At 36.0% G+C, this 16,059-nt stretch overlaps 1 protein-coding gene across 1 annotated transcript; it reads left to right on the top strand.

Moving 5' to 3' along the window:
• The first annotated feature begins 148 nt into the window (after positions 1-148).
• Positions 149-13,110, top strand: LOC120628357 (retinol-binding protein pinta-like). The gene is made up of 5 exons (XM_039896683.1): positions 149-400; positions 6,541-6,700; positions 9,127-9,307; positions 10,791-10,982; positions 12,223-13,110. The coding sequence occupies exons 1-5, from the start codon at positions 253-255 to the stop codon at positions 12,463-12,465; spliced, it is 924 nt and encodes a 307-aa protein (XP_039752617.1). The 5' UTR covers positions 149-252; the 3' UTR covers positions 12,466-13,110.
• The last annotated feature ends 2,949 nt before the right edge of the window (positions 13,111-16,059 follow it).

Consider the following 16,059-nt stretch of genomic DNA (forward strand, 5'->3'; position numbering starts at 1 on the left):
TAGTTGTACAAAGAATGTGTATATCAGGTATTAGGTACCACCTACCTACCCGAAGCCATGAGTTCGCGGATTGTGTGCACTGTGCACGCCGACTAGTTGTTGTTTATAAACGAACGCTGAATATTATTAGCAAGCAGTATTATCCTGACTCAGCTAGAGTTCGCAGCGTACCACGTTTTGATTAACATTATTTAATAATTTTATTGGAGTTACACAGTTTTAGTTTCTTGAAATTTGTGACACCTATAAGCGATGGCCTTCCTCCAAGGACCTTCCCCAAAGCAGGAAGAGATGATTAAGCAAGAGTTGAACGAATTACCTGGAGAAATGGAGAGAGGGATCCGAGACCTTCGCAGTATGTGCGCAGCCAACCCTTATCTGCCGAATCCAGACGCCTTAGGTAATGTAATTTTTTTTATAAATCTATACTAATATATTAGACGTGAGAGTGTGTCTATTTGTTTATTTGTTACCTGCTGTCGGATCAGCCGCGTTACCGACCTTGACAAAATTTAGCACATAAAAATATCTTGGTTTCTGACAAAGGATGGGTACTATTTATACCGAGAAATTTATAGACTCGAGTTAAATTAAGGAAGTAAAAAAGTCTTCCAATCCGTTTTCCTGACATAATGGATCTATGACAGAACAATGGACTGGAAGACTTTTTTACTTTTAACTCGAGTGACATTAGAAATTAATTATATTGAAATGCAAAATTGGTGTCACTTCTGTTTTTAACAAATCCCTAAAGTAAACTTAATTGATAGGTTTAAAACTTATGAGTTGCGATTCAAACTTAAATGCGTCTGCGTGAAGTTAGCAGACGTGCGTTGTTGCCCTCCCCGCTACACCGGACACCCAAAATGTGTGTGGGGCGCAACATCGTGCGCAACTTCAGGGGCGCATTTACGTTTGAATCGTACTGTACCTACTTTATTATCAATGTTTTCCATGGACAATTTGTAGTCGATTCTATATGGTTTTATTATTAGACTTGTTTTTTAAGCTGTTACCTTCGCGCGGCTAAACCTCCTAAAGCGATCTAATCAAGGAACATTTTCTTGTTCCTGTCTTAGCAAACTACATTCCATTTATCCCGACGTAGACATATCCAAACTATAATCATGTCCCACGAGAAAACTAGTTCTGCACGGTCACAGAAAAACTAGTTTTAAAATAAAATAAAAACAACCACTTCTCCAGTTACTCCAGCTAGGTCTAATAAAAGGGAAGTTTTAGTTTTTCTAAGATAGTAGTGGACTAACCTGTTAGGATATGGCAGATAGGTAACCCATACAAACTAGTCGGTATTCCGTATTACGTAGCCCGAACAAGTAGACAGATAACGAAAAATTAACATGGAGATTAGAATAGACCTAAAATGTTACAATGGTTATAAAATCTATTGTATCTAAGTATGTGAATGCCCACCGGCCTCAGCTTATCATTTATAAATTGGCCACTGATGAGAACAGGTCTCCTATCTACTATCTCATAGAAAAGGATTTAGGACCCGCCGTGCTGCTCAAATGTAATTTGGCGGGTTTCAACACCACTACTCTAGTTACTCCAGCTAGGTCTTATAAAAGGGTAGTTTTAGTTTTTCTTTCTTCGTATCATGAAAAACGTTACAGGATAACTATTTTATCAAAATAATATACCTAATGTTAGTAACGCATGTTACTCACGTCTTTATTCCGGTCATGTTAACATTTCGTCAGATTTACCTAAATTCTGATCAAGTTTACGATTTTTATGCACACATACATTTGTATGCAAACCAGAAAAAATTTCTTCATAGGTTCGCGACTGAAATAAATCAATTTTTCTAATCTCTTTACCCAAAATGCGTTTTATTTCCTAATAGGAACCTGAGTTCTGGAGAAGGTTGATTGGGTTATAAATTTACTTAAATAAAAAATATACTTTATATTCGTTCTGAAATCGAAGCTAAAACACACTTTCCTCAGACTTTACTAAATGTTAAAACAAGTAGGATTTACCTATGGCAGGCACCTTTATTAATACTTTTGTCTTAAGTTGTTCTTACGTCAAAGCAGACTATAGATCTCCGCCTAAAGGTAGAGTGAATATCTCCTATCATCATCAACCCAGTAACGGCCCACTACATGGCATGGGTCTCCTCCCAAAATGAGAAGGATTTAAGAACGTAGTCCATCGCGCTGTCCTAGTGCGGATAGCCCAAAGTAAGCGTAGCCAGTGGCGTGCACTTCGTACATGCACAAAAGCACTGCCTACCCTAAAATGTATGTATAACCCGTATACGAGGAGGAGGATGGATGGCATTTCCACTGTATGCAGGTAAGAAACCCAGTGCACGCCACTGAGCGTAGCATATGTTATGCGTACTAAGATGGGTACATAAAGATAAAAACCCAGACACTGAAAAACATTCATGTTCATCACAAAAACATTCTCCAGTTGTGGAAATCAAACCACCAGCGTTGGACTCCGAAAGAAGGGTCGCTGCCCACTTTAATATACAAACATACAAAACATCAAATCTATCCTTTTTTTTATATTGATAGTAGGTGTTGATAAGTAGTTGTCTAACGAGTCATTAAAATATACTCACATAGTGTTTTAACACTGAATGTATGTATCCACTTACCTACTAGGTAAATGGACAATGGACATGCCTATTTTACGTGTTGTATTGAGTTTCGTTTAATATAAACTACCTATAATTAGGTAGGTGCATATTACTTGTCACGGTCTAGTTTAAATGTTTTGCAATTTGTATCGCATGTCGCATGCGTCGGACATTAAAATAAGAGGCCCTTGAGTTTCTTACTGTGTTAATTTCAATAAATCACTGAGAATTCGCAACTAACGTAATAGTGCTATAGAACGTAGGTATTTTAGTCTACAACTGCTTATTAGAAGTATTTGCTTGGGTAGATAATTATATTTTGCCTCTTATAAAATGAAAACTGGTGAATAACCCTTTAAGATACAAAGATCGGACTTTGAAAATGAGTTTTTCTACCGTCCCGCGTACAAAAAAATTTATTCCAATCGCTGTATCATGTATGGATTACTGAGACTGGGATATAAAATCTGTTCAGGATCTTTCTTGGTTGATGAGACTTGATAACGAAGTTAAATTTAAAGATTAGTGTAGAATTGTCATGTCCTTAATTGACTCTTTCTCCTTACCACTATATTTTTCTTCCCGCTCAAGAACAAAACGTACCCAGTTAAAGTTGCCTTCTCAAAAATACCTAGTTGCCGAAAAAAATTACGACACGCCGCCGCCTAAGAAGTTTCACTTAAAAGAATACAAATTGAATCGAACACTTTGAATGCCAGTTAAAAATACCTAGGTGTTAATATTATTGACCACCAAACGTTTTTTTTTAAATAGACTCGATCTATCTTATTAGGAAAATTTGTTGAGTTTGTCGCTAAGTTTTAACTAACACAATAAAAATGTCACACCTCCTTATTACCTGCTATATACCTTTTAACTTTTATGCAACTATTACATAATTCGATTTGATACCCATATCTCGAAATGGAATTTATAAATATTTTTTTGTGTAAATTATCATGGCAATCTAATTTAAACAAAGTTTTAAAGTAGTTAATAATTTTGAGTGATTTTTGAACTGGTGAAAGCCTAGTGTTAGGACTTCGGCTACACTTTCGGTTGGACTGAGGTCGAACCTCGGCATGCACCTCTTGCCTAACTAGGTTATGTGCGTCTAAATATTGGGGTTCGGCGAAGGAAAACATCGTGAGGAAACCTGCATACCTGACAGTTCTCAGTAAAGTTCTTAAAGGTGTGAAGTCCACCAATACGCAATACTGGGCTAGCGTTATTGACCATGACTCTTGCCTTTGCGGAAGTTGATCTGTGCCATGCAGTGGACCGGTAATGGGTTGATTGCAGCGAACAAAAAGAACCTACTACTCAAAAGTAGCCCAACGAAAACATAGCCTCGGTGGGAGTGGCTTATAAAGTGAGCCCAGCATTCGGTTAGTTCACTAGTCACAATGCTGACAGATTAACGTCCCTTGCTGCATGACATACAGTGGAACCAATCATGTATTTTGCGATGAAATTCATGATGCGTATGTTGACTGCGCATTTAGACTGCTGTCTTGTTTCGAATCGTCAATTTGTCAAAAAGGGCGACTTCATTCGCTGGTTGATTGGGGTTTGATATGATGAGTAATAATTTATTCTTCATTTTGCTGTCTGAGCACTTATACATTGGCTACATAAATCCATATAATATTATAATGTATTTACTATTTCTATTATATAATCGATTGCCCCATCATATTATAATTACGTTAGAATTCAATGTTGTAAACTTTAACATGTTGTTAACATAAAGAAAAATATTGTTTTTGTAAAATTTAAGAAGTTTCGTTAGCTTTGATCCGAAGTAAATATTCAGAAAATTTCTGGTCAAACTGGTCTGAATCCACTAAGTACTAAAGCTAAATCTTATCGTAATAAAAGTAGTTATACCTACGTATAACTACTTATCGCTCCGTTTTTACAAAATTAAACAGCTTATTGTCTTTGTTTCCTTGTAAAAATGTGGTTTTTATTCAAATGTAAACACTAAATAAACCATTAATTTAATATGAAATATCATATACTTAATGGGTAAAAACTTAAAACAGTATGCCATCAAAAATAAAACTTGTGGAAAAATCAAGTCTCGCAACTCAGTTCTTGTAACCTTAATAGTTGTGAGATCCATGTTATACAATCTTTTTATTAAGTCCCTATTTAACTTCTGTCTTAAGTTATTACTTAATTATAATTTTATACAATCTAGGGTTATTCAAGGGGCGGATAAACAAAATCATTAAAAGCCGGCAACGCATCGGTGGCTCCTCTGGTGCTGGAGATGTTTATGGGCGGCAGTGATCACTTATCATCAGGTGCCCACTTGCTCGTTTGCCTGCTACTAATATAAAAAAAAAAATTAGCTAACCTTACAGCATTTTATAGTGACCATTACAATATTCAAAATCTTTAATGTTTTAAATAAAATAGATTGACTTGGCCATTGCATGAAAACACAATGTAAGTATCTCACAAGTAATACATATGATACATAAAACATTACATAAGACTGTTGAGTGCAGTTGATGTATCTAGAAAACATGACCGAAATTAGAAAAAAATGTAGTTCTGCAACGCTGCCTTGTCTGCTAGAAGTGCCTTTGAGTTTGGATGATGGATCAGTCAGTCAGTCACTCTGTGAGTCAGTCAGCCAGTGAGTGACAAAATGAAGAAATTTTGACTAGATATTCTCAAAGTAATCGTTCAAATTAATAGAAATTTGAAAAATATCGTGTTTATAAACTGCTTGCTTGGTTATGTCATAACTCATGATTCCAATAAGTTATGTATTTATTTTATTAAATTAATATTATGTACTTACTTAATAAATATTTTTAAATAAAACATGACTTCATTTAATCTCTGCCTTAATGCCTAATTTAATGCCTTGTCACATACCATTATATCGAGCCTCGAGGACACAAAGTTGTTTGAGGACTTAAAATATATTTGTTTTACTTTATTCATTTATTTTAATATGCAAGTGACAAAGAAATTGCGTTGGTAGGCATTTCATAACGAGATACACAACAACCTTTACATTTGAATTCTATTAAGATTAGACCTAGAATTCAAATGTTACAATATAAATAAGTAGTAGGAGTTACTACGTAAATCTGACCCTTGGACCTTGACAATGCAAAAGTTAGGAAAAATTAGGTAACTTACTGTTACAAAGCTATAATATTATCCATACTAGAATTTTTAATGCTATTAGTTTGTCTGTTCGTTTATTGGTTTATTACTGGCTGTTGTCTGGATTCTTCGTACGTGTTTATAACGGTTTTTAACCAATCCCGTGGAAACCGTTTATTTTCCTGGGATAAAAAGCAGGTAGTTATGTTATTCGCCGAACTTCTGACTAACTCTATGCCAAATATCTAGTTTATTGGCTACTTAGTCAGGGCGTGAAGGAAGGATAAACAAATAGACACAAACACACTTTTGCATTTATAATATTAGTTAGTATTTTTGGCCAACTGCTGCAGCCTTCTTGGTGAAATTGGGCATAGAGATTGCTTCCATCTCAGAGACACAGGGAAATTTATCCAGGAAAAACTAACTGTACCCACGGGCATTTCAAGGCAAAAGCTAATGTTCCTATGAATGTAGGTATATGATAGGAACAGCTTCTAAAGGAAAAAGAGTTTAAGAGCGAAGACCCATGATGCCACTCCAATCCGGTTATGAGGACTTTAACGATTATCACATTATACTTAGTGAATAAGCGGGACGATGGATTAACGTGCTCTCTAAGAAAAATAAATCGTTGGAAACTATTACCCAGAAATAAGAATTTCTTAACCTGGGACCTCTCCATCCGTAGTCGAACATGCTAACCACTAGACAAACGAGGCAGTAAAATCATACCAAAGCCAAAATGTACAAAAAGAAATGGTGTTTACATTTGCTTGTTTTGTTCACAGACACACATCTCCTATCACTGTTCCTGCGAGGTTGCCGTATGGACTTTGAACGAGCTAGAAAAAAATTGGAAACATTTTGCTATTCTCGCTCCAGATACAGAGACCTCTTCGAACATCGCTCGCTCCTTGAACCGCCTCTAAATGACGTGTGCAAATTCTTGTAAGTATCCTACCTATTTAAGTGTATACAGTACTACCAAAATTTAGATACACCCAGTAGGAACTATAAGGTAAGTTGGAAAAGGGGTACTGAGCTGATACGGGTATCAATTATAGCAACAATAATTATTTTGCTTAACAGCTACTACGTCTCAGGTTGATGGACACAGGGTGGCACTTTGTAGGACGTGTGACCCCTGCCGTGCATCCCGTGCAAAGTTTTGCTCTTTTTATAGGCGATGGTTCCCACTTACTTTAGGTCTTCTCTGCTGCTTACTCCGCCAATAATTCCTATAAAAAATAACAATGAAATTCTTTTGTTTCATAACTTTTTCTATCTTGAGATAAGTACATATCTTCATTCACAGTTAGTCCATAGCTTCCAAACTGTCGTCAACACGACATACCTTCGGTCCGCTTATATCGATCGTTTCAAATCGCTTAGATCGAGGAGTATAGCATTACAAGAAAGTTCATGCCAGTAGAAACTTGTGCAAATAGTAGTCTGCATGTATGTCCCTTGCACCAGTTACTTGTGCAAATAGCTCGTGCCACTTACATATGATAAGGGACGATATTATGTTAACGGTGTAGGAAAATATCGAAGAATTAAGCGAATCTAGATTAGGTTAATTTACACTCAAAGTTACAGACAAACCTCCGAAATCGCCTGCAATATTCGCCTATATTTAAATAGACATTGAACATACACATGTTCCGTCGACGACGTATTCTGAATTATATTTGTTTTACGGATTACCCAGTGGCGTGTCCTGGGTTTCTTACCAGGGTATGCATACAGCGGGAAAATTGCATAAAACGGCAAAAATCCTCCTCATATACGAGTTATATATAAATTTTAGGGTATGCAGTGCTTTTGTGCACGTATGAAGTGCACGCCACTGGGATTACCCATGTATCATCATCATCATCTTCATATCAACCCATTACCGGCCCATTATAGAGAACGTGTTTCCTTCCACAATGAGAAGGGTTTTGGCCGTAGTCCACCACGCTGGCCTAGCGCAGATTGGTGGACTTCACACGCCTTCGAAAACATTACGGAGAGAGGAAAAGTTAGAGGTGCATGCCGAGGTTCGAACTCAGCCCCGAAAATGAAGCTGAATTCTTAACCACATGGCTATGACCGCTTCCACTTAGCTTTAGGTATACACGTACTCGTATATATGGCCAGCTAAACTTCAAAACTAAACATGGTTTATATTTTCTATTTAGATTATTATAACGATTGTGAACTATCTGTAACTCTCTGATACAAAGGTGGTGTATTTCGGTATATCGCTTATTTTTCGCGTTCGTGATTCTATAATTTTGAACTTGAAATGTACATAAGTACTTAAATATAGTGCCTACCTACAGAAGCGACTCATCAGAAATATGTTTCGCGTTACAAAAGAATTAACAATACGTGCATTATAGCGCAGTTAGCTGACTAAACTAATTGCATTTTCCTCAAGATGCAGGTCAAGGAATTTATTTACTTTCATGGCATTATTTTACTTTATTTCACTTCTAATAGATATCTTCTTTTTTCAATTATTTCAACTTATCTTATAACTAGGTACCAAGACTTAAAAATGAATAATTATGTACCTAATAATGCGTAAGAAACTTAAAATAAATAGCTTTAGTAAGGTTTAGCCGGTAGACTTGCATCGTTTCTTGTATTTTACATAGTTTTACCTAAGTGACGTGAATACTTTTATTCGGTATCAAACAATACTGATGGTATCGAAGAAGATTATCCTATTAATTCAGCATTAACGTAGGCATAATATTGACACAACACAACAGGCAACGTAACAGATAACGAAACAATCTGAATCTCACGTAGGTATTTGGATAAATCTCATTGCCTTGTTGGTCAATACGTGATACGGATCGGGACCCACAATGAGAAGGGGTTAAGGCCGTATGTTACAATATCAATAAAGAAATATTTAAAAAAACAATCAGTTCATCCTCATCTCTCTTTTTATGTGACGCAGCTTATATTGCTGATGATCAATTAAAGGGGCTACAAACGGGGTAATTCATTGCTCAGAAATCCATCGCTTGGCAATCTATCGCTTTGGGAATCTTTTATCGAGATAGCTTGCAATCTGACGAAATTGTCAAATACTATTTCATGGCCCCCTAGAGCGTTTCCGCCTGCAAGTACACTTGCGTTGGTCTAGACTTAACCCGATTTTCTTACTATACCTTTTACATAGTGTTCATTATTATATTGAATATTTTACACACGGCACTGACTCCAATTTGTATATGGATGGAAGTTTCGAAGTGATGGATCGCTGCGATGCGTCGGATTGCCTGTGAATGGAGGACTTTAAGATCTTAAAAGTACAAAATAATATAAATTTAATAATAATTGAATATAATAATTTCTATATTTATTTACGACAGAGACATAGTACCTCTTCCGAAGGTGACAGATGAAGGACTTCGTGTAACGATATTTAGAATGCGGCCGAACTATCCGGAGAGTTCATCCGACATAGCGACGGCAGCGCGAGCTATTCTACTCATCAGTGACGCGAGGATGCATGACGAGACCTTGATAGCTGGGGATGCCTTTATTTGGGAGGTAAGGACTTCTCTCTCCCCCAGGTTCTGCAGTTTGAAGCCTAATAATTTTCGTTAGCGTTGATTCGACATTTTTTTCTAATATTATATCGTCCACTCACACTGAGAAGGAGTTTTGGCCGTCGTCCACTACGCTGGCTCAGTGCGGATTGTTGGACTTTAGAAATAAAACTAATTAGTACATATAATGGTCAATAACATATTTTTCTTGCTTCGATGAACAACATTTATTATTAACCTACTTTTAGACGAAAATCCAAAACTATAACTTATATGGTCACCAATTTTTCCGTTGACTGTCAAAATTACAATAAGGAATTTGATGTCGGCCTGCGCCAGCGCAAAAAAATCGCAACTAAGTAGGCATAAGTGGGAAATTGACAGGATGTGCGTGGATTTAATTCGGTTATAAATAACATTTTATCTTTATATCCATCGTGTGCATTAATGACTTAGCTTAGGTACTTATTGTTAGGTAGTTTGTTTTTTAAACTTGTTCCTTACGACTCAGGAACAGAATATTTGCCAAGAGGAAGCGGGCCTCATTTTTGTTTTTAATTATTTTATATTTTATAATAAATAAAATAAATATTACAAAACTTAGTGCGCTTATTTGAAGAATGACTAATTTGGAAAAAACTTTTTGCGATTAGTAACATATAGGTAACATACATTTTCTATAGCATACCCTTTGTTAATAATCATCACTCCACCTTTACCAATATCACCTACAAAATATTTGATCATATCTCTTTTTTTTTTTACTTGTACATTTTGTACAAGTAAAAAAAAAGAGAACTTGAACAATATTTATGCTCTTTAATTTTCTACTTATTAAAACTATAATATTATCATAATTAACTATAAGGATTGGCACCTAAATGATTGAATCGATATTAAGTCCAATATTTGTGAATTTTCCTAGAGATAATTTTTTGCTTGTAAAATTTCTGGATTTATTTAGTATAATATGCTAGCAAGCGAAGCTAGGAAGCGGTGATAGCGCATTTGGTAGGAGCTCGACTTCACTTTAGGCCGGGAGGCCGAGTTCGAATCCCAGCACACACCTCTAACTTTTCAAAGTTAGAGGTGCGTGTGAGGCGTTTGTAGTAATTAAAATATCACTTGCTTCAACGGCGAAGGAAAACATCGTGCGGAAACCTGCATGCTAAATTTTTAGCTTAAATATTATACATGCAGTTTTAATTATGTTAATTATAATAGAAAGATACTTACGGGCTAATTGTTTTTTTTGGAAACGTTTGTTTATAAATTTACTGCTTGTTCCTCTCTGTAAAAAATAATAAATATAAAGGTGTATGTCTGTTGTGGGTGTGTGTGATGTAGTGAAGAGAGGGTGTGTATCACTGTATTCACTCATTTGAATAAATGTGTGTAAAGGGTACTCTGTAAAAAAAATAAAATGGGTGTTTAGTAAATAAATTATAAATATTATAATAACCGGTTACTGTCTTGTTGGGCAGTGTTCACACGTCCGCGCGTCCATAGCGACCCGCGTAGCCATGGCTGCGGGTGCGGTTCGCCGGAGCATTCACCTCGCGCAGGCCGCGTACCCGCAGCGAATGCGGCGCATTCACGTGGTGGGAGCACCTTCCCTCATAGCGTCCTCCATTAACCTCATGCGATCCTGCGTCACCGAGAAAATCAGGAAACGGGTGAGTGGCTTATAAACGATCAAGAATGTTTCACCACTAGTTCTAGATCTTACCGTTAAACCTTTCGTCTGCATAGGAAAGGGCTGATGCGAAGTAACACATCAGCACATTCCATATAAGCTAAGACTGCGACGGGAATCATCGTCAGTCCTTCATCGACCACAACCGCGACTGGGTTGTTATTCGGTTGCCAAAAATTAAAGTGGGTATGTGTAACAAGTGAATAAAAATTCTACCTAGTGAATATCTTTCTTATATTTTCAGTGTAATAAATTTTATTTAAAAAGATAAATCCCGTTATAGCAGCACGAACTCGGTTGACCGGCATGAACCGACCTCCTCCGACAAATGTACAATTCAAGATTTCACCTTCAACTTAAGTGAAGTCCTTTTTCTGTCCAGGCAACACCAATAGACCTTTCTCCTCCGAGAAATGTACAATTCACGATTTCACCTTCAACTTAAGTGAAGTCCTTTTTCTGTCCAGGCAACACCAATAGACCTTACTCCTCCAAGAAACGTACTATTCAAGATTTCACCTTTAACTTAAGTGAAGTCCTTTTTCTCTCCAGGCAACACCAATAGACCTTACTCCTTCGAGAAATGTACCATTCAAGATTTAACCTTCAACTTAAGTGAAGTCGTTTTTCTGTCCAGGCAACACCAATAAACTTTACTTCTCCGAGAAATGTACCATTCAAGATTTCACCTTCAACTTAAGTGAAGTCCTTTTTCTGTCCGGGCAACACCAATAGATTTGCAGCCTAGTTCAATCAATCCTTCTCCGGCCCACTAGTAACAGGGCACAGGTCTACTCCCAGAAAGAGGAGCGCCTAGGTCGTAGTCAACTAAGCTGGCCAAGTGCGGATTGGAAGACTTTAAACAATTTAGAGAACGTTACTGGTTTCATCACGATGTTTTGCATCGTTGAAACTAGTAATATTTTTATTGCTTAAATTAAAAACTTCGAAAGTAAGAGGTGCGGTCAGGGATCAAACTCAGGGTTCCCCCCAAGGGAAGCCAATGCCTTAAGTTACATGTTGATATACTATGTAATAAGATTAAGGGCGTTTACCTTGATAATGAACCCAGTAAACATTGACACAGAAATTAGCAATTCAATTTTAATCAATGCTCCGGTGCAGTTATGCAAAACTCGAAACGACCTCGTAGCTACTGTCAAATAATTATGAGATATTAATAAATAAGCTACTAAATTATACGTGAACATTTGTTTCAGTATTACTTGCACTCAAAAACGGAAGAGTTACTGGATCATTTCCCGTCGAGAGTGTTGCCAGTGGAATGGGGCGGTGAAGAGGATTCGATTGAGGTTCTCGCAAAAAAATGGCGTCGCCGCGTTGAAGATTTACGTGAATATCTGCGACACCTCAACGAGCTTTGTGAAGTCACACCAGATGATGTTTACGAGAATAATATTTATGGTGCAGTCGGTTCCTTTAGAAAATTAGATATTGACTAGGTAGTTGTGATAAATAACGGGTAAAATCGACTTAATGGCCTTCAGATTTATTTTTATATTGGGGCCTTCGCTGCATTGAGCTAAGTATTTTAAGATTATGACGTTTAAAATTTATTTTCGTTTGAATGCTTTTGTGTACCTACCTACGTGGTTTGACCTTAAAATATATTAAAATATTGGATTTATGACTAAGAGTTATTCATTAGTTTTAGTGTTGGAAGCAATATAAATCTTGCTTATTTAAAAATTAATTAAAATAATTAAATATACAATGGCTTAGCATTTCCACCGCTTTTTGCAATCTTGGATTTATTTTACTTCATCGATATAAATCTAAATCTTTGACTTTGCCCCCTTGATACGCTCTTGTAGGGTTTTTCGAGCATAAAACCCCTGTAACGTCAGAATAAAATAGAACTTCTGCTATTATTTTGCTACATAAAAAATAAAAATCAATAGTACAGAGTTTGCGACTCCATATTGAGTGTAATTAGGTCCACATAACTTTGAACTTAGTTTTGAAACTCGAAAAAACTTACTGGTAAATAACATTTATCTTATATAGAACAGTGCATAATATTAATTGCGCATTTTCCAGGGATGGTATAAGGGATTGGAAAAGGAAAATACAGAAATTGGCCTCTACTTCTCGTTCATTGTTTGATTTAACAGTCCTAGAAATAAACAACAAATAGCCTTCTAAGTAGTTATAGCTTTATAACTTTTTAAGTATTATTTAGTTTGAAAAATCAAACTGCAAAATCAAAATTACGTTAAACATAAACAGCATAATACATTCGTTATTACCGACTGCTGCTCTACACCTACCAAGTTATACAAAACTATTCGGTTTCGGATATTCTATTATATTGGATATCTGATAAATTTGGTCACGATTAAATAGTTCCATGATAAATAAATAAATATACTACGACAATACACACATCGCCATCTAGCCCCAAAGTAAGCGTAGATTGTGTTATGGGTACTAAGACAGCTGTTGAATATTCTCATGAATATAATAAATACACAAATACTTATAATATACAGATAAACACCCAGCCACTGAAAAACAATCATGTTCATCACACAAACATTTTTCCAGTTGTGGGAATCGAACCCACGGCCTAGGATTCAGAAAGCAGGGTCGCTGCATACTGCGGCAGTCGGCCGTCTGATAATATCCCTGAAATGAAATTCTATGCCATACGACATTATAAGTAGAATTGTTATAACTGATCTCTACAAACCATTTCATACATCTGCTAATATATACTTAATAAAATTATAAAGACCAATTAAAACTAATTAGTCTACATTAATCTGTAATTCATCTGGAAGGAAGTAAATATGATACTGCTTACCTATGCTAAATTAAGACATAGATAATTTATGTAAGTATATACTGTGTAAGTACGTACCTACTTAGTGAATAAATTTTGTATGAGAATACCTAATTATACAAGACACAAACAGCGAATATTATGTTTGTGGGTTCGATTAACGCTCGAGGCCCTGACTACGGAAGTAAATTCCAAAATTAAACCCCCAGAATTCAGAAAATACAGAACCCTCAGTCAGCCATTGTGTCCAAAAACAGTGAAGAAATAAAATTAAAAAATAATAATTAAATTGTGGTTTTAAGGTCTCGGGTCCGATCCCTGGCAGGGTTCAATTTGGGAATTTAAAATTGTAGTGTTTTCTTTTTCATTGGCTAGTATGGTGCCGAGGCTTGCTACTACCGTACCGACAAAGACGTAGCGCCAAGCGATTCACAATGTAAGGTTCGTATACGATGTCACGTAGAAACCGAGAAAAACAAGAAGAAGACCCTATCTTTTTCTCCATTTTTTTTCCTGGGCCTGTCTCCATAGTAACCTAGTTTGCCGTAATATTCGTTGTACGTAGATCCGCTAGTACGGCTTCCACTTGGTCACTCCAGCTAGCCGAGCGCACTTCTCGCTTCACACCCGCGGAATATTTATTTATTTATTTTATTTAAAATCGCAGCACTCGCGTAATCCGCTAGCTCACAAACTTTTTCCCAGTTTGTCAACTTTACAATAAATAAGAAACAGTGAACTGTTAAATGTAATAAAGTGACTAACCGTTCGAGAAACACTATTGAAGTGGAGTGGTTTTTTTGCTTCAAAATTAGTCGTGTACAAGGTTTCTGTATGTTCTTAAAAACTACAATGCATACTTCATACTTGGAATAGGAAAGTGTTAGTTTTATTCAACTCCAACTTAACCTTTTTTTTGGTGTTGTGGTTAAGCTTTATTGTTTGTTAGTTGTGTTCTGTTCTGTTCCAAAGCGCCACGATAGAGGTCATGAAGGACTCCTTCTCGCCTTAAGTGTTTATTACTCGAAATATAAACCAACACAAACTCTGTTGGCTTTGCTAGACGCCCGGAGACCTATTGTATCTTTCAGGACGAACCGATCTATTATCTATATCTATTCTATTTTCTATATCAGCAATTGGAGCATTCGGGTTCCAGTTAATAAAGGTCAGTATCCTCTATATTATAGAGGAATAAAAAAAACTTAAATACTATCCGAAAATTGTTTTTTTTTCATAATATTTAAGTTTTTTTTGGGAGTATCGTAGTCATACCCCTAATTGGCTTTTACTCAAGATCGCACCGGAACTCCAAATCGCTTAGCGGCACGACTAAAGCAGAGAAAATACAGAAATAATAAATTCCCAAATTTCCCCTGATAGGACATCTCATAGGAGAAATAAATAGTTTTAGTTTAAGTAAAACAGTTTAGAGACTACCGCTATAAATCACTTGAAATCCCAAAATAACCGGTTTCTATGACCTATTAAGTAGTTTAAAATTTTCATATTATCACTTAGATACATTAGTTTTTAAAATATTTAATTATAGAAAATCGTTTGATTATATGACTCAATAACATATTCTCGATTTATTTAAATAATACTCCTAAAGGTCACATAAACCGGTTTGCACTGCTGCCGAACTGCAAGACAATGCGCTGATCATAATATGAGTATGCGCAGAGTGACGTGCACTTCCGCTAAGAAGTGCAGTTAGCAGTAGAACGGTCAGTAGGTACAAGATTTACTCGTCCTCAAAAATAGAGGCTCGCCCGTGATGGATGTTATTTATCTTCTATCAAATGCATTTTATTTTATTTTCTGATTGAACATGAGTGAACCATATATTTTTTTATTATAGATTGTAACTCGCAAGGAGTTGAGCCCCAGGGTTCGAGGACATCTGCATCTAGGGGAAAGCATTCTGTTATTTTAAGGGGATGTTTTTTTTTAAATCATCTGCATTTATTATGAAGTACAACTATTCCTTGCTAGCAGCAAGAGTGCTGTAACTCATGTTTAATATTACTTATTAACTACTTACCTATAAGATAAAACGTAATACTTTGTTACTGTTATTGACAATCCACAACGAGTATGTTAATAATGTGATACAACTTAACTTAGTTCTTATAAATAAGGAAATGGAATGTGTACGCAGGGTATTAAAAGGTTTCAATGGAAATGAGTATATTTATTACTTTTTAAAGATGGTACATTAAACCCTCCATATAATAGCCACCTTTTT

This window comes from Pararge aegeria, chromosome 12 (genome assembly GCF_905163445.1).
Source record: "Pararge aegeria chromosome 12, ilParAegt1.1, whole genome shotgun sequence".
Classification (NCBI taxonomy): Eukaryota; Metazoa; Arthropoda; class Insecta; order Lepidoptera; family Nymphalidae; genus Pararge; species Pararge aegeria.

Excerpts from the sequence above, each read along its gene's own strand:
- LOC120628357 (XM_039896683.1), top strand. The coding sequence starts at position 253 with ATGGCCTTCCTCCAAGGACCTTCCCCAAAGCAGGAAGAGATGATTAAG. Across the intron at positions 401-6,540 it reads GCCGAATCCAGACGCCTTAG|ACACACATCTCCTATCACTG; the intron begins GTAATGTAATTT and ends TTTTGTTCACAG. Across the intron at positions 6,701-9,126 it reads AATGACGTGTGCAAATTCTT|AGACATAGTACCTCTTCCGA; the intron begins GTAAGTATCCTA and ends TATTTACGACAG.